This window comes from Sapajus apella, unplaced genomic scaffold (assembly GCF_009761245.1).
Source record: "Sapajus apella isolate SASKATOON/1434 unplaced genomic scaffold, GSC_monkey_1.0 scaffold16, whole genome shotgun sequence".
Lineage (NCBI taxonomy): Eukaryota > Metazoa > Chordata > Mammalia > Primates > Cebidae > Sapajus > Sapajus apella.
Window position 1 is genome coordinate 26745583 of NW_022436956.1, and position 19644 is coordinate 26765226.

Here is a 19644-nt window from a genome sequence, read left to right on the forward strand (position 1 = left end):
CCAAAGCATATTCCAAAACAAAAATAAATCACTCTGTGAGACATAATAACATACTATCTCTTTTTTAAAGACTAATAAAACCTGAGTTTATTTAAAGAGGTTCAGACCAGCGGCTTAGTATTAAGGTCTTTAATACAAAATCTATTTTCTCCTAGAATTGAAGAGGGTCTTAAAATCTCTTTTAACTGCCGCCCAAATTTGAACAGCACTGAACTCAAACTAGCCAGAAAAGATAAGCTGTTCTCTGGCCAAATACCAATTAGTTGAGTCCAAAGATTCCAATGTCAGCCTGCTCTAATATTTAATCACTCTCAAAGTGGGTAGGTTAATGTTTTAATGTACCATTTAAATTTTGTTTTATGTGATGGTAAAAGGCTCATCAGTGTGCCTTTTACATAGCAGCCACATATTTAAGGATAACTGTTTAATCGACTTTGTCTGTTATCCTTTTTTAGTAATCAAAGTTTTTATAATTAAGTTCCTCTGATTCTTCTAGTTTCTATAACTGCTTTTAAAATAGCTAAACGTCAGATATCTGCTACCGTCTGAATGTTTAACCCTCCAAATGTCATGCTGAAATCTGATCCTCATTAGGTTATGCCTAATGGGAGGTGTCTGAGTCATGGTAGCTGATCCCTCATGAATAAAGGCCTAAGCATAGGGAATAAGTGAGTTCTCACTATTAAGTTCCCACAAAAGCTGGTTATTTTTTTTTTAAAAAAAAAAGAACCTGGCACTGCCTTCCCCACCCTCCTTTGCTTCCTCTCTCACCATGTGATCTCTGCATACACTGATTCCTCTTTGCCTTCTGCCATGAGTCTGAGGCCCTTACCAGATGTAGATGCCACAGGCCAAATAAACCTCTTTTCCTTATAAATACCCAACCTCAGGTATTCCTTTACAGCAACACAAATGAACTGAGACAAAATTTAACAAGTGTAAAATTAAAAAAAAAAAAAAAAGAATGCTATTTGTCATTCTTGAATTTATACTTTATGAATCTTCAATTTTTTTCAATGCCAACACTACACTGCTGCCTTATTACATTCAACTCAGTCTTATATAACCTCAGTCCTTAAAGTTCAGCATATATTTGCAGTCTTATATAACCTCAGTCCTTAAAGTTCAGCATATATTTGCTATCTTTTATCTGTGATATTTAGTAAGAACTTGAACTTCTAAACATATTCATTAGAAATCCTTACAATGGAAACTCTTACTGAAAAGAGTTCCAAACCTAAGGAGTTAGATACAAAATCTAGTTTATGAAAACATTACTGTCAGCATATTCAACTACTGAAACAGTTTTAATACTTTATTTGGCTGCTGGAACAATATAGTGATCTTTTATTATTGGTCCCTTACATTTGATCAGTAAAGTTACTCAAATGACTTTTCAGCTTTGATGTTTTTATAGGATCATGTAATTTTTTTTCAAGTACATTATTTTAAAAACAGTTATTGAATACCTATCACATGCCAAGTATTGTTTTAGGTACTAAAAATACAGCCATGAACAGAACAGACAAAAACCAGTGCTTTTAGAAATTTATATACAAGTAGAATAGTGAGAAGTAAATATATTAAAGTAGAATGTTTCAAGTTATCATAAATGCTAAAGAAAAACAAAACAAGGGAACAGCAAAATGGCTGAATAGGAACAGCTCCAGTCTGCAGCTCCCAGCAAGATCAATGCAGAAGCTGGGTGATTTCTGCATTTCCAACCGAGGTACCCAGCTCATCTTGTTGGGACTGGTTAGACAGTGGGTGCAGCCCACAGAGGGTGAGGTGAAGCAGGGTGGGGCGTGACCTCACCTGGGAAGTGCAAGGGGTTGGAGAACTCCCTCCCCTAGCCAATGGAAGCCATGAGGGACTGTGCCCTGAGGAACAGTGAATTCCAGCCCAGAAACTACGCTTTTCCCATGGTCTTCGCAACCACAGACCCAGAGATTCCCTCAGGTGCCTACACTACCAGGGCCCTGGTGGCAGACACCGAGCTAGCTGCAAGAACTTTCTTTCCATAGAAAAAAACTCATAAGAAACTCACTGAAAACCGCACAACTACAGGGAAACTGAACAACCTGCTCCTGAATGACTACTGGGAAAATAATGAAATTAAGGTTTTGAAACCAGTGAGAACAAAGACATAACATATCAGAATCTCTGGGATGAAAAAGTGTTTAGAGGAAAATTTGTAGCACTAAATGCCCACAGAAGAAAGCAGGAAAGATCTAAAATCAACACCCTAACATCACAATTAAAAGACCTAGAGAAGCAAGAGCAAATAAATTTAAAATCTAGAAGAAGCCAAGAAATAACTAAGATCAGAGCAGAACTGAAGGAGATAGAGACATGAAAAACCCTTCAAAAAAGTCTATCAATCCAGGAGCTGGTATTTTGAAAAGATTAACAAAATAGACAGACTGCCAGCCAGATTAACAAAGAAGAAAACAGAGAAGAATCAAATAGACACAATAAAAAATGATAAATGGGATATCATCACTGATCCCACAGAAATACAAACTATCATCAGAGAATACTATAAACACCTCAATGCAAATAAACTAGAAAATCTAGAAGAAATGGATAAATTCCTGGACACATACACTCTCCCAAGACAAAACCAGGAAGAAGTCGAAACCCTGAACAGACCAATAACAAGTTCTGAAATGGAGGCAGTAATAGCCTACCAACCAAGAAAAGCCCAGGACCAGACAGATTCACAGCTAAATTCTACCAGAGATACAAAGAGGAGCTGGTACTGTTCCTTCTGAAACTATTCCAAACAACAGAAAAAGAGGGAATCCTCCCTAACTCATTTTATGAGGCCAGCATCATCCTGACACGAAAATCTGGCAGGGACACAAAAAAAGAAAATTTCAGGCTAATATCCCTGATGAACATTGATGTGAAAATCCTCAATAAAACACTGGCAAACCGAATCCAGCAGCACATCAAAAAGCTTATCTACCATGATCAAGTCAGTTTTATCCCTGGGATACAAGGCTGGTACAACATACACAAATCAGTAAATGTAATCAATCACATAAACAGAAACAATGCCTGTAATCCCAGCACTTTGGGAGGCTGAGGCAGGTGGATCACCTGAGGTCAGGAGTTTGAGACCAGTCTGGCCTACATGGCGAAACTCCGTCTCTACTAAAAATACAAAAATTAGACAGGCATGGTGGCAGGCGCCTGTAATCCAGCTACTTAGGAGGATGAGGCAGAATTGCTTGAACCCAGGAGGCAGAGGCTGCAGTGAGCCAAGATCATGCCATTGCACTCCATCCAGCCTGGGAGACATGAACGAAACTCTTGTTGCAAAACAAAACAAAACAAAAACAAATTAATATATGTTTATTCCAGTACTCAAATATAAAAGATCCTCGTGATAGAATCATCCCAGGGCTACACTGTATGTTCACTCAAGTAAATTGTCTAATTAGCACAATGTAAAATGTGCTAATTATCATTTCATAAACTCACATAAAAATCACAATAATTTTCAAACAGTCCATATCTCCTATGTTAGTAGACACACTTAAGTCAACCACTTATTAGCTCTGTGGCATAAGGAAGTTACTTTACCGCACTCACAGTTTCATTTATAAATTGAAGGAATTAATAGAATCTAAGTGATAGAAGTGTAAGAATTACGAAAAAACATAAATGCCAGGCACATCATATATACTCAATAAGTGTCAGTTATTTTTAATATTGCAACTGTGAGCTGTTACTGTGCTAGACACTCTACTGCTGTCTGCAGCATTCCAAATACTTCACGAATACTTGACCTATTACCTATTGATTGACTGGGCAGCCAACATGCGAACTTGGTGATGATTATCAGCAAGAAATTGTGTAAATACTTCATTTACAGGAAAGTCTTCTCCCATTACATGAAGAATAGCCCACTTTGAATAAGGATCAGCCTATGGGAAAAGAAATGAGGTTGAATATGAAATAGAGAAAATTCACTCATTAATAAACAAAAACTGCTTTAAAATTTTCAGTGGAGATCTTACTAATAAAATGCAAAAACTCACCTCAAGCAAACATTTAAGGCATTCTACTAGGGCCATTCTTACAGAGAATGTACATTTCTTCTCCTTTGTTAGATGCCTGAAATCAAGTAAGTTTTTTGAAGTCAAATAATCATTCCAATAAAAGCACTCAGAAAACTCACTGAATATCAAGGTTATTATAAGTTGCTTCCAATATGTCTTTCTGTGCTAAACTTATTTGTCATGATATGGAATATGCCAACATACTCACCTTCCCAAAAATTCAAGCTAAAAGAAATCACTTTGGAAGAATTCATTTTAGTGCAAATGATTGTTTTATACCATCAAGTCTCTTTTTTGGGGGGCTACCATAGAATGCCTACCACATTACAGTAAATTTACTTTAGAAATAAATTTCTTTGTTAAAGTTTTGTTTGGTATATCGAAGATTTCAACACCACATTCTGGCCTGGTGCACTGGCCCAGGCCTGTAATCCCAATACTTTGGGAGGCTGAGGTGGACAGATCACTTGAGGTCAGGAGTTTGAGACCAGCTGGCCAACATGGTGAAACCCCATCTCTACTAAAAATGCAAAAAAATTAGCCAGGCATGGTGGCAGGCACCTGTAATCATAGCAACTCAAGAGGCTGAGGTAGGAGAATTGCTTGAACCCGGTAGGCGGAGGTTGCAGTGAGCCCATATCGCACCACTGCACTCCAGCCTGGGTGATGGAGTGAGACTCCATCCCAAAAAAACACAAAAAACCTTCTATTGATTTAGAATTACTCATCAATCAAATAGTACAAGGGTTCTAGATTATATATATATGTGTCCCTCTGTAAGTATCATGGTGTTATCTCAGAATGTGACAATATAGATAAAATAACAGATAGTGACAAAGCCAATTTGTTCACTTTGGGAACATGAACAATTCAACTGATTTTGGCTTGTTATCCTTCCTTTATTCACTATCTATGTCAAACTATTAAGTGACTCAAAATTTGCAGGGAAATGAGTTAAACGGTTTAGAAAGCCAAGCCTTAAAAAAAGCAGTGTAGTTCTTCAAGCAACTGAGGGAAACACAAATTACATTCCGCTGTTCTTAAAAGATATATTACCTACGTAGGAAGATCAGAAGAAATCACTGATGTAGATACAAAATTTGCATTTGTATCCACAGATAGCAAAAGAAAAATAAGACCACAAAATAAGCTGTACCTACCAAAATGCTCCAATTACTGTAAGAAACTGTCCTTGAGCATCCTTTGTGTTCTCAGAGTCCATATTGCTTTGCCCTAGGTTTCTCACTATATGAAGGACATGGTTTAAAATAGTTTTACAAACATCTTGGTCACGACGATACAAAGAACACACATTGCTGTGATGAAAAAAGTTTAACTTTATAAGCTTAACAGAACACATCAGTAATTTTATAAATTTAAAGTGAACATAAGGTTTTATATTTCTTACGATAGTGGTTTCAGAAGTTCAATAACATCTTCCATTGGCAAGGGATACTCTTCTCCAGGAAGCTCCTTTAAAAGTATTAGATACTAAGATGGTAGGAGGGAAAAAAGTCAGATTTATTCACAAATCATTTATGTTAAAAAGTACATAAATATAGGCTGGCTCATGCCTGTAATCCCAGCATGTTTGGTGGCTGAGGAGGGCGGATCACAAGGTCAGGCGTTTGAGACCAGCCTGGCCAATATGGTCAAACCCCATCTCTACTAAAAATACAAAAATTAGCCAGGCATGGTAGCGGGGGTCTGTAGTCCCAGCTACTCAGGATGCTGAGGCAGGAGAAACATTTCAACCCAGGAGGTAGAGGTTGCTGTGAGCCAAGATCGCACCACTGCATTCCAGCCTGGGCAACAGAGCAAAACTCCATCTCAAAAAAAAAAAAAAAAAAAAAAGTATATAAACATAAATTCATACATGCACACACATACAGCTATAAATTTTTAAGAGGGGTATAGTAAAAACAAAAGGCTTTGAAGTCAAACAGCAAAATTCAAGTCCCAGTACCAAAGCCTTAACTTTTCTGGTTAAAAAACTTGCCTTACATCATCTAGGGCCTTTGTATCCTCATCTGTAAAATGGGGATATATCACTCATCTGGCCAGATAACTGTGAGGATTAGAGAAGGTAAATGTAAAAGTCTAGCTTCTATTGTGTGTTGCAGTTAAGAGCTTGAGCAAGATTCTGAAACTGTAAGTATCCATTCTCCCAAAATAATGCTTGGGGAGAATAGTCCAGTGGTTGAAAACTATTCTATTAATGAATTTTAGAAAGCAGAGATAATCATAGGCAAAGAAGAAGTCAAACACCCTGATCTATCTTCCCATAAGGCAACATTGTAAGGCTCTTTACGGTACTATGGACAGAAAGGGCTGTTGCAACTACCAGTTAAAATGGTAGTTATTATGTAGGCAGCCAGTTTCTGAGAGCTACCAAATAATTTTCTAGCTATACTGAAATCATAAGGGATTTTTTTCCTATTTACATGTAGAATATTGCCTATTCCTTTTCAGATATTAACAAAGAAAATTAAATGCTCCTTTTCATTATTTGACATGAAAGTCATGTACATCAGGTTACTGAATGTTTTGAAGTGACTGAAGTGACTTGAAACATCAATACTTGAAGAAAAGCATGTAACTCTTCTTCCTGGTCGGGATAGAGACTTAACTAGAGTATCTGCCAGGACCTAAACCAGGGGCCCAAACAGGGCACAACCAAACTTGTTTTCTCACTGTAAAGGATTGACGTGCACGCCCGCCAAGGGTGGGACACATGATCAGGGATTCCACCAATGCCTCAGCCTGCAATTTACTTTGATCAGAGGTTCTAATTAGGGATTTATTAGGCATGTCTGCCAATTAGCTGGAACTGAGGACATGACCTAGGACCCAACTTGCTACTCACTAGGCCAGAGCTCCGCCTCCACCTACGCCTGGGCTAAGGCTAAGAAAATGGCCCACATCATCGGGAGATTAGTTATACATAAGGTTGTTGGGCAAATAAGTAAATGTATTCAGGTCGAGGGGACAGCCAGTTTTGGGGTGTTTTTTTAACTGCTAGTAAATAAATTTATAAATTTAGGCCGGATTCGGTGGCTCACACCTATAATCCCAGCACTTTGGGAGGCTGAGGCGGGCAAATCACCTGAGGTCAGGAGCTCAATACCAGCCTGACCAATATGGTGAAATCTCGTCTCTACTAAAAAATACAAAATTTGCCGGGCGCGGTGGCTCAAGCCTGTAATCCCAGTACTTTGGGAGGCCGAGGTGGGTGGATCACGAGGTCAAGAGATCGAGACCATCCTGGTCAACATGGTGAAACACCATCTCTACTAAAAGTACAAAAAATTAGCTGGGCATGGTGGTGCGTGCCTGTAATCCCAGCTACTCAGGAGGCTGAGGCAGGAGAATTGCCTAAACCCAGGAGGCGGAGGTTGCAGTGAGCCGAGATCGCGCCATTGCACTCCAGCCTGGGTAACATGAGTGAAACTCCGTCTCAAAAAAAAAGAAATAAATAAAAATAAATAAATAAATAAATAAAAAATACAAAATTAGCCAGGCATGGTGGCGCATGCCTGTAATCCCAGCTACTTGGGAGGCTGAGGCAGGAGGATCACTTGAACCCAGAAGGTGGAGGTTGCTGTGAGCTGAGATCACGCTGCTGTACTCCAGCCTGGGCAACAAGGGTGAAACTCCATCTCAAAGAAAAAAAGAAATTTATAAATTTGGACAGAAAAAAAAGATAAACTGTGTGATACTGGATTGAATTTGAAGATACCAACATGCAGATAAATGGACAGGGTGAAGGCAAAAGAGGAATTACTTTTGTAACATTCTCATCAAAGTATAAATCTAATCATGAGGAAACAGACAAACTCAGAGCAGTGGACCTGTACTATTCAAATACATGAAGGTCATATTAAATAAGAAAAGAACTGTTCCAGATTGAAGGAGACTAAACAGACTATGCACCTAAATGCAATGATAAAATGTTAACTTCCTGATTTTGATGATTATACTGTGGCTAAAAAGAAGTGCACCCTTGTTTTTAGGAAATGTACCCTGAAGTGTAAGGAGCATCATGTGTGCAAGTTCATCTCAAAATGGTTCAGAGAAAATAATGTGAGTATCTGTGTGTGAGTATATGTGGAGAGAGGGAATATTAGGCAAGAGTGGTAACATGTTAACTGTAAAAGCTTATCAAGAGTATATGGAAGTATTCTGTAGTATTCTTGTATCATTTTGAAATCAAATCCAAAAAACTGAAAATATATAAACTAAGGTAAAAACAATATTCCAGCTTCAAACACAATGTTACGTATTGTTTACATTCGGGGTCTATGTTTCTTAGCCTAATTAAAATAATATATAATAATTAATTAAACCTAAAGAGAATAAATCTATCCAATACCCATCTAAATTTTAACATTTCAGCATCTTCTTAAATTTGTTCACAGCACATTAAAAGAAAAAATGTTATTTTCCAACTAGTCTCAGGTTCATTTCTCAAGAGAGCAATTTCAATTCTTCAAAGACAGCATGTGATTCTTACTTGTAACTCTTTACATTTAGTCAGCAACATCAGATAAAATCCAACAGCTTGTTCATTTAATGTAACTCACCATATGCAAGTGGAGAGATTTTGTAGGGTCTAGCGTGCTAGAGTCAATTAACATTAACAATTTCCTCCGAATATCAGCTGCCCTAAAGGACACAGTATTGGTCTGAACAGTAGTTACACATAAACACAAGAACTTGAGCATGTCTAAGAAGAGTAGATCTTGCTTTGACAGATATTCTTCAGCTAAAGGATTAATGGCACCTAAAAATAAAAAGCACTCATTAAGAGAGGGTCACAAAAGCCATATATATTAACTCAAATGTCCTCCTCTTTACAAAAAAAAGTATATGAAAAACAGAATTATAGTAAAATTAATTATATACTAAAAGCTTTAAAAGTCTTTTTAAAAAATTATCCAGGATTCTGTTGTCAAGAAATAATTTAAAATATGGGGGGAAAAACCCTTTAGACAAACGATCACTGCAATAATGTTTATTATAGGAAAATACATTATAATCTAAATTTCTGACAATAAAAAATGTCAAGCAAATTATGGTTTTTTGTGATTGAAAAATGGTGAAGCCATTAAAAAGTATGGCTATCAAGACAAGCAACTACGTGGAAAAAATACTTATAATTAATATTAAACAGACATTAATAACGTATGTGAATGTTGATTACAATTTTGAAAGGTTCTATAAAGAAATAACAGAGAAAGATTAAAAGCAATGGTATGATGGGTGAGTTTTCATTTCCTGCTTTCTATTGTCCAAACAATCTATCATATGGTTTTATTCCTTTAATAGTTATCTTAAGTTCCTCCTATGAAGAATTAAATAGGAAACTAATAAATTCGAGTAAAAATCAGAAAAATTTGAAGTATATAGGAATAATCCTAAAAGGCTAGACTAAGGGAAAATGAAATAAGCATAAAATTGATATCAATGAGGACTCTTATACTGCCAAATTAATATAAAGAGGTAAAAGAAATCCCAAGCAGTAAATATGTATTTACCTATGGTACTTTGGCTCTCCCCAGGTTCATTTGCATCACTAACACTACTATCAGGGTAATCATTAAATAGATTCAAGGATGACTGATCCTCTACCTCCATTAGATTTCCATTAGCATCATCTTCCATTGATTCTATATCTCCATGGTCAAATGGCTTTTTGATTATGAATGCCTTCAAGGAAGAGAAACAAAGATGTTCAAGATAGCTTCTTGCAGGACCATGTTGTACTTAAAATTTACCTAATCAGGTCAGGCACAGTGGCTCACATCTGTAATCCCAGTAATTTGGGGGGCCTAGGCGGATCACTTGAGGTCAAGAGTTCGAGACCAGCCTGGCCAACATGGTAAAACCCTGTCTCTATTAAAAACACAAAAATTAGCCAGGTGTGGTGGCACACATCTGTAAACCCAGCTTCTCAGGAGGCTGAGGCAGGAGAATCTCTTTTTTTTTTTTTTTTTTGAGACGGAGTTTCACTCATGTTACCCAGGCTGGAGTGCAATGGCGCGATCTCGGCTCAGCACAACCTCCGCCTCCTGGGTTCAGGCAATTCTCCTGCCTCAGCCTCCTGAGTAGCTGGGATTACAGGCACGCACCACCATGCCCAGCTAATTTTTTGTATTTTTAGTAGAGATGGTGTTTCACCATGTTGACCAGGATGGTCTCGATCTCTTGACCTCGTGATCCACCCGCCTCAGCCTCCCAAAGTGCTGGGATTACAGGCTTGAGCCACCGCGCCCGGCCAGGAGAATCTCTTGAAACTGGGAGGCAGAGGCTATAGTGAGCTGAGATTGTGCCACTGAACTCCAGCCTAGGCAACACAGTGAGACTCCATCTCAAAAATAAATAAATAAATAAATAAAAGGAGCCGATGGGCTTTTATATACATACATACTATTCATTATTACCACACAATCGAATACCATGCACTGCTAATTAAAGTATAATGGCAGACAGCTTATAAAATAAGTACAGTGACATGGAAAATGATTAAGATGTGTCATAAAATGGAAATAAGCAAGTTATAGAATATGTTTTCACTCAGGATATTTCAATATCTACTTTGTATGGCCAGCAATGGTTCAGACAAAAAAATGTATGTGGCATAAGCCCATTTGTATAGAAGAAAAATAAATACTACAATAAGAATATGTTGCTTGTCTGGCAAGATTTTTGGTCACTTTTAAAGAACAAGTAATTATTTTGAATTTTGGTACAGTGTTGCATAGCAATAGGTATAAGCTTGGATGATTAGTTCCCAATCATTCAGTGTATTATTTATTGAGAAACTGAAGGCAGGCACTCACTATGGTAGGTATTGATATTAAGATGCAATCAGGTATATTTCCTTACAAGACAAACAACTATTTAATTTCCACATTTATAAAAATGTAAGATGTTATATGTTTTCAGATGCATCCCTACTTACAAAGATATTTCAACCAAAAAATTAAGCATATTAGAATGGAAATATGATAGCAAAATAGGAAGCATACTTACTAAAGTTTTACAAATATCTGCAATGTCATTCATTAGCTTTGATGTTAACAATCGCAGGAAAAAGCCAGATGCAATCTTACTTGGACTCTTCTTTAATTAAGACAAAGAACCAAGCAACAAAGAAATAAAAACAGTTATTCTTGGCAGACAATGTTTTCTCTATCTTGAATGAAATGTAGATAAATGGTTTACTATTAGGGCCATGATATACGCAGCTTCCAAAACACATCTTTCCTTAGCGTAATCGTTACTATACTGTACATCTTTCATTATGCTTTAACGGCATTAAAGTAACAGCTATTGACTCTAAACATAATTAAGCTGTAATTATAGGTTAGAATTTATTCTTCTGCTTTTCTCCTTTCCCACTTACACCAAAAGGGAGGAAAAACACGTTACAAAACAAAAAGTATGTTGATAATATTGATATACAGCCATGTACGTAATATTAGGTTTCATATATATTTCCAATTATTATCAATACTCTGGGGACTGGCTTGGCTACCTCACGGGTCTGCTGCAGATAAAAACAAAGATTACACACAGTAGCACTCTTTCTATCAAATGTTATGTAAGATAATCTGAGCAAAAAAAGTAAAGTATGTGCTAGAGTTATCGTTGTGCTGCTCCCTAGCCCTGCTATGCATACCACAAAGTTTGAGTCAACAGATTTTTATTAAATGAATGAAATGTGCTGGGAATAAAAGAATCATCTACATGGTTGTATACAGAAGTGGTAAGACAATCTCAGAAGACTTTCTGAAATTATAAAATTAGTTTCTTGAGAAACTCAAATTCCTATTGCTTATTCATCTGGATATTACCTTTATATACCATTCAATTTAATTTTAAATCAGTTTGTAAACTTATGAATGTGGTCAAATATGGTAGCTCACACCTGTAATCACAGCACTTTGAGATGCTGCAGTGGAAGGATCACTTGAGCCCAGGGTTTGAGACTAGCCTGGACAATGTGTAAAACCCCATCAATACAAACAATACAAAAATCACCCAGGCATGATAGTATACACCTGTAGTCCCAGCTACTAGGGAGACTGACGTGGGAGGATCACTTGAGCCCAGGAGGTCGTAGCTGCTGTGAGCTGTGATCACATCACTGCAATCTAGCCCTGGTGAAAGAGCAAGGGACTGTCTTTAAAAAAAAAAAAAAGAATAAAAATAAAAGTAAAAAACAAACTTATGAGTGGACACCAAAACAGTAACACCAACCAGTAATCAATCCCCTGCATAGACTATACTATCAAGTAAAAAGAGAATTTTAGCTAGATGGTACATAACTGTAGTCCAAATTACTCAAGACCTTGAGGCAGGAGAATTGCTTGAAACCAGGAGGTCAAGCTACTTTGAGTTGTGACAATGCCACTGCACTCCAGCCTGGGTGACAGAAAAAGATCCTATCTCAAAAAACAAAACAAGAAGAAAATCTTACCTTGGTACAGTTGCTCAAGGAACGTGTACATAGATACATCATATTTCTCAAGGAACCAATTCTGAATTCTTCATTTGTCTTATTTTTAAACAGAGTGATACTTTCTCCTGCACATTGCATTAGAGACTATTACAAAGAGAAGGAAAAATGCAAATTCCAGTTAAAATTACAGTTTAGTATTGCTTTTAAAAGTACACTTTGATCTTGGACATACCCTATAAAATAAAAAATAAAGTGAACAGAAAAAATGAAATGTTTTTGGAAGTTCCATGTAGTCATCTAGTGTAAGTAAAAATCATTAACAATTAGTACTACCAAGAGATCAGAGTTTCATGCTTACAGCCTACTTGATTAATACCCTTAATCGAAGATTCTTCAATATAACTGATCACAGGGAAAACTTTAAAAAGGACAGACAGGCCGGGCGCGGTGGCTCATGCCTGTAATCCCAGCACTTTGGGAGGCCAAGGCAGGTGGATCACGAGGTCAGGAGTTCACAACCAGACTGGCCAACATGGTGAAACTCCATCTCTACTAAAAAACACAAAAATTAGCTGAGCATGGTGGCTCGTGCCTGTAATCCCGGATAGTTGGGAGGCTGAGGTAGGAGAATTGTTTGAACCGGCATCCAGGAGGCAGAGGCTGCAGTGAGCCAAGATCACACCACTGCACTTCAGCCTGGGCTACAGAGAGCGAGACTATCTCTTAAAAAAAAAAAAAAAAAAAAAAAAAGTAGGCAAAATCAATATTTTAATGAGATTAGATTTTAATGTGATATTTTTTCATTTACAATTATTTATAGTTGGCTTATAGTAATTTCAAGTTTTAAAAATACACAGTATAATTTCTTCTCATATTACATAATTTAAAGAGAAAGGGTTAACCTACATAAAATTTAATGTCTTCCAAACAAATGTAATAATTTTCTCAGGAATACATTTCATTCAAATTTATCAGAAACTTTATTAGCATAAATTCTCCTACCTTGGCTTTCTGGAATAATTCTGACATATATGCTTCCTCTTCAGTTATTACACCCATATAGCAGTAGCAGCCAAGGACACCCACCAAAAGACTTGAACACCGGACAAGCACTTCTGAATTTGTAATCTTAAAGCAAACCACAAATTATCTCCTAATGGCCATACAGAATATATCATCTTAGGGTGTAAAGTGTACTGTACACATAGGCTCTTAAATATTTGAGGTAGGGATGAAAGAAAAGAAAAAAAGTTGATAGGCAAATAAATGACTATAAGTCCTAGAACATGAGTAGAAATTAGTCATATAAAGAAACATTAAAATGATATTTTAAGCTTCTGAGGAACAGGAACCTTGACTTACTCAGCTTTTTGACCCCACAGACTAGCATAAAACATTTTTTCTAGTAGATAAAGTTTAGACAGCTGGCTGGGCACAGTAGCTCATGCCTGTAATCCCAACATTTTGGGAGGCCGAGGCAGGAGGATCACCTGAGGTTAGGAGTTCAAAACCAACCTGGCCAACGTGGTGAAACAGTGTCTCTACTAAAAACACAAGAAATTAACCAGGAGTGACGGCAGGTGCCTATAATACCAGCTACTCAGGATGCTGAGGCAGAAAAATTGCTTGAACCCAGGAGGCAGAGGTTGCAGTGAGCTGAGATCGTACCACTGCACTCCAGCCTGGGCAACAGTGAGACTCCATCCCAAAAAACAGTTTAGACAATTTTAGAGAATTACATAAGAATCTGCTAAGTTACACACAAGATGTTCTGATTTTTTGTTCCCACAGGGTAAGAAATGGCATTCTAGGAGAAAATACACAAAACTAAATTACTTGAAAGTAGTTACAATTGTGGTGCAGAAGAATGTCAGCAAAAGATCAGAAAGAGGCACACTGTCCCTTCCCAGGTCCTCAGGTCATTTTCCCTGGCTACTGAATTCACTCCTTTGAAGAGATTGCAGGCTTTATTTCACTTAATCATTTACCATATAACAAGGCACTGTGGAGGATACAAAGATTAATAAAAATATGTATGCCCTTTTCAGAGCTTATATGGGCTGGGCGCCGTGGCTCATGCCTGTAATCCCAGCACTCTGGGAGGCCAAGGCGGGCGGATCACAAGGTCAGGAGTTTGAGATCAGCCTGGCCAACATGGTAAAACCCTGACTCTACTAAAAATATAAAAATTAGTCAGGCATGGTGATGGACGCCTGTAGTCCCAGCTACTTGGGAGACTGAAGCAGGAGAATCGCTTGAACCCGGAAGGAGAAGGTTGCAATGAGCCAGGATCGCGCCATCGCACTCCAGCCTGGGTGAGTGAGCGAGACTCCATCTCAAAACAAAACAAAACAAAACAAAACAGTGTATGTGATAGTTCAAGAGATATTTGTATACAAACCATATGTAAATATCCATGGTATAAAGAAAATGCTAACTGCCATTAAAAATGTGAAATATTAAGTACTATAAAATTAAAAGATGAAAAATTATTAGGCCAGGCACAGTGGCTCACACCTGTAATCCTAGCACTTTGGGATGCCGAGGCAGACCAGTCACCTGAGGTCAGGAGTTTAAGACCAGCCTGGCCAACATGGCAAAACCCTGTCTCTACTAAAAATACAAAAATTAGCTGGGCATGGCAGCACATGCCTGTAGTACCAGCTATTCAGAAACCTGAAGCAGGAGAACTGCTTGAGCCAGAGGGCGGAGGCTGCAGTGAGCCAAGGTGACACCACTGCACTCCAGCCTGGGGAACGGAGCGAGACTTTGTCTCAAAAAGAAAAATTCTTAGACTCTCACTTTCTGAGATTCTAAGAAAGGTATTAGGAAGGATTTTCACATGTGGATGATCTGAATACACAGAAATAGGTAGACATTTCACATTTTTAAAAACGGGAGTTTTGGCAAGAAAACAGCATACGTGAAGAGAATTTGTGATTTTATGAGGCTAAAGGAAATACCTAGATGACGTCTAAAATAATTGCTAGTCCATTTATTGTCTTTACCAGTCCCTCGTCCCTCTTCATATACCACCAAAATCTATTAGATTTGTTTAAATTGTGTTCTTTTCTATTACTGTAACATCTCCCTCCTTTGTATTCAGAGTTTTTTTTCATCATATAATCCCTATGCTCAAACTCTTACTATTCCCCACTATCCTACACAAGGAATTTTTTAATGTCTACCATAATTCCCAGCACAAAGGACGTACTCAAATTATTATTCTTGAGTTTTCCTTTAATTATGCTAAGTTTTCCCAATTTGTAGCCCTTTAGTGCCATTTTACTTTTAAAACCAAGCCTCCCACCATCCTTGGTGTTTTTCCTGCCCCTATTTCTCCTCCCTAACGGTTTACCAAAGTTGAATATATATAAGCTTAGTTCTTTTTTTTTTTTTAATCTCACCTCAGATGAATAATTATTTAGAAGCTGTTCTGATAATCCCAGAAGATAGCGAACCAGTGATTCCTTGAGATACTGGTGGACAGAAAAGCCAATACAGGATTGGTACTTTTCTGTAGCACATTCTCTCACAGTGGTTAAAAAGTCCATCTTGTCAAAAGTTGTCTGAAGAAACAGTTCTTCTACTTCTGAAAATGAAGGTTCTTCTTTATCTTTTTGGTGTTGTTCACTTGAAGAAAGTAAGATCTTTATGAACAAACTACCTAATGCTTCGCCTCTATATATTAGCAATATATTACAAAGGAAAACATTAACACAATATCTACATCATTCAAAGACTACTTATACAATTAATAGATTATTCTTTAAACGCTTCTCTTCTTTGGACTTTGAAACCTACTCGTATCAACTTTCATTAGTCAGTAGCAATTTTACTAATAGACAAAAGAAATACATTTTTTTTTTTTAAAAAAAGACAATGGAATTTTATTTTGATGAAAAACTCGAGTTTATAATCATTTAGTAAATGAAGAGCAAACACTTCACTTTCCTATCTCATAACTCTTAAGAAAAAAAAGCATCAGTAAATAAATATCTGTGACAGATTAAGGATAAGGCAGACTGGATAATAAGCCACCTCTGACATTCATACTCCCTGCATGTGTCTCACTCTAAAGGGTGAACCGGGACTGGAGATAACTGAACTGGTGTGATACGGGCATTAAATCTCATTCTGATCATTTAGATAAGCCCAAGATAAATACTTTCTGCTCATCAAGGGCAGCAAACTATACAAATTTTACTGAAGGATTACTTTGACAGAAGCACTTACTTAAGTTATATTGTGCATCACAACTATAAAATGGCTTGAACATTTCCATTTAACCACCATTTATAAAGTGCAACTATATAATATTCTGCATTTTATCTGGGGTGTGATGGTTATCAATCCAAACTGAAAGTATCCCAGCTGCCAATTTCCACCACTTTCGAAAAGAACTAGATGTGTGAAAAAGGACCAACCCTCATACAAAGAAACAATTTCACAAACCTACTGGTAAACAAATACATGTATATAACTGGAACTTCAAGATGACAGAGTTGTATTCATTTAAAAAAAAAAACCATTCAGCTACCTTTGGTCTTTAAAAAATCCTACACTGCAATATCCTAAACATTGTTATGTGCATCTCACAATGAAGAGTGGCCTTGCAGTGCAGAATGAGGAGAGTATAACGTCACTGTGAAGAGTAGCATGCTATGGTTTCAAGGAACATCAGCATCACAGCATTGGATTCTGTGCATCAGGATCAAGGTCATTGTTGCCAGAAGGGGGATGGATGGGGAGAATGTCCAGCTCATCCACTTGCGGAGTTGGGTGCATCACTACCAGCTAGTCTTGGGGAATGTCTGCCGTAGCTGCTGCAAGGTTGGTGATAGATTTACTCTTTACACACTGAAAGTCTACAAGCCGACTCTTTTCTTCTTCCTTCTCCTGGGACATTCAAATAAAGGGTCTTTGGACATAGTTGTAGATCATTTCTGGGTGGCCTACAGGCCTTTTCTTCATTTTTTCTTTGTAGGTAGGATAACCTTCTATTCCCAATCTAATCTTCTTAAGACCCCTCTCCTTCAAAACTGACTTGGCCACATCTCTGTTTTCAATGTACTTGAAAAATATATATAATTTTGTGCTATAAATAATTTGTGAATATTCTTCTCCCATCTGTGGTGGATATTCTTCATCTCAATTAACCACATCATCATCTGTAAGCACCACTATATGACATTCCTGTTCCCGCCTCAGGGCACCAGCTACCATGAAAGGGAGGATCATTTCCAAATAAAATTCCAATTGTCCTTGAGCACCATCATTTGATAACTCATGCATTAGGGTACTGAGATCTCTACATTTAATAGTACTATATTCAAAAGAGACACAAAGATAGTCACATGCTTCTCTCAGTTCAGGAATAGATATGCCATCAGGACAATGGAATATTCCTGTTTTATAGTAATCCAGAATAGCTCGAAACACAGTGGAACCAATTCCCTCTGCCACCTGATACTCTCATTTCTCATTGGGTCATGTAAAGTTATGTTCTCTGCCAGATCCAAACATCCTGCCCAACATTGTATTTAGCTGTGCAATAAAAATGGATGAGTCTACAACAAATCTAGTGTTATCCACTATTACTGTCACTCATTCTGACGTTCTTATATTCCAAGCTCCTCCTTTTGCATTTTCATATACAAACACCATCTCCCCAGATGTCTTACAACTACCATCTGAACTTGACCGTCTACTGTTTCTGCTGCTGTTCCCAGTACTGCTAATGGAACCATTTGGGGGTGCTCTGAAGATGTGGACTGCTTGGACGAGAGGAACTGTGATCTTTTTCTCGTTCAACGTGGTGCTGTTGTGTAGGAGAAGTCAGATTTCTAATACAAGGAGTGAGCTGAGACTCTGTTTTTCATGGGATGAATCTCGTGATCTGTCACTTGCCCTTCGTCTCTCTCTTGATCTTTCATGTCCCCCACTAGCACCATGTAAACTCATTTTGGTATGGTCAACTCCTCCTTTAGCAACACGTGAGGAAATACTTGAATGTTTATAAAGTTTACAAGGCCTACTATGCAATTTCTGATTCCAATTCTCTGGATCACTGGAGTTACTGTCATAGGGATGAGGCCGTCCTGCCATCCCACTGCAAGCTTCCGCACACTACTGCTCTGAATGCACACATGTAGCACCCATAACTGTCGAACCTGTAGTCCCCCTTCAGTGCCCACAGAGGACTGGGGCAAAGGCCGAGGCCGGTGACACCTCCACTTCCTCCTCAGCCAGATCCCTCCGGAAGTGGCTGTGGAGGCAGCCACTGAGGTGGCTGCGAGTAGCAGAGCTGTCCTGGCCCGGCTGGATGCAGGCCTACTCCTCCACAAGTTACAATTTCAAAGGCAAATTCAGAAAGTGTCTTTTAAAACACCATATATAAATGTTGAACATAACACTGTCTGAAAACATATCTGTTTTTTCACCAAGCAGAGGGAGTAACAAGCATAAGTTTAAAAACCTTTAACATCTGGTATGGTTAAGCAGTTATGCATCCTTTTGGTTAGCAAAGTAATGATCTTGCAGTGAAACTTTCATTATTGTGGTTAGTATTTGTTTTTCACCATCAATTTCTCCAAAAAGTAAAAATTTTTTTCATCTTTTGCCCTCTTGAGGGAGATAAGGAATCTTTGTGCCAGTGAGTCATTTTCAGTCACAGTAATACAACCTAAGTCTTTTGAGTCAATCAACTAAAATCAGGTTTAGATTAATTTTTTGTTTTCAATTATCATTAGTTTTTAAAGCTAACAGTCAAATCACAGTTGATGTACAGAAATGGGTCGTACCTTTAAGAACTTATTTCAAATAAATTTTATATTCTTAATTTCCCAGTATAACCATTCAATTTTTCCCACTGGCACTTGTCACATACTATATAGCATTAAAAAATAGTAACCTTCGTCTGATGTTATAGAACATAGATTACAATCACTGAATTAAAACAACCTTTTCCCTGGCTAACAGTTGTGATTTTTTGGGACCAATTTAGTTTATAAATTATTAAGACGCAACTACTACCCAGCTAAAATTATTATCTTTGTAATTAAAGCTATATCTTAAAATGACAAAGAACAATATTAGAAAACATAC

At 37.5% G+C, this 19644-nt stretch overlaps 1 protein-coding gene, 1 long non-coding RNA gene and 1 pseudogene across 10 annotated transcripts in view; all 3 read right to left on the reverse strand.

The window, feature by feature from the left end:
* The window catches only part of ATM (ATM serine/threonine kinase), a 145679-nt gene that overhangs the window by 89171 nt on the left and 36864 nt on the right, over window positions 1–19644 (reverse strand). For all 8 annotated transcript variants that reach the window (XR_004270954.1, XM_032285673.1, XM_032285677.1 and 5 more), the window contains 10 exons: window positions 15945–16170; window positions 13540–13665; window positions 12556–12681; window positions 11106–11195; window positions 9608–9779; window positions 8654–8853; window positions 5479–5561; window positions 5231–5386; window positions 4050–4125; window positions 3805–3935 (listed from right to left, as the gene is read on the reverse strand). Coding sequence is in view for 7 of the 8 variants with exons in the window: in XM_032285673.1 (XP_032141564.1) it covers window positions 3805–3935; window positions 4050–4125; window positions 5231–5386; window positions 5479–5561; window positions 8654–8853; window positions 9608–9779; window positions 11106–11195; window positions 12556–12681; window positions 13540–13665; window positions 15945–16170 (1386 nt within the window). In the remaining variant the exon portion in view is untranslated. The remainder of the gene's footprint in view (window positions 1–3804; window positions 3936–4049; window positions 4126–5230; window positions 5387–5478; window positions 5562–8653; window positions 8854–9607; window positions 9780–11105; window positions 11196–12555; window positions 12682–13539; window positions 13666–15944; window positions 16171–19644) is intronic.
* On the reverse strand, window positions 17–1710 carry LOC116556352. Its single transcript, XR_004270956.1, has 2 exons — window positions 1111–1710; window positions 17–1067 (listed from the first exon to the last, which is right to left on the reverse strand). It is a non-coding gene; the product is annotated as an uncharacterized LOC116556352 (long non-coding RNA).
* On the reverse strand, window positions 16195–19638 carry LOC116556349 (annotated as a pseudogene). The gene has a single exon (XR_004270955.1). The product of XR_004270955.1 is annotated as a BTB/POZ domain-containing protein 10 pseudogene (transcript).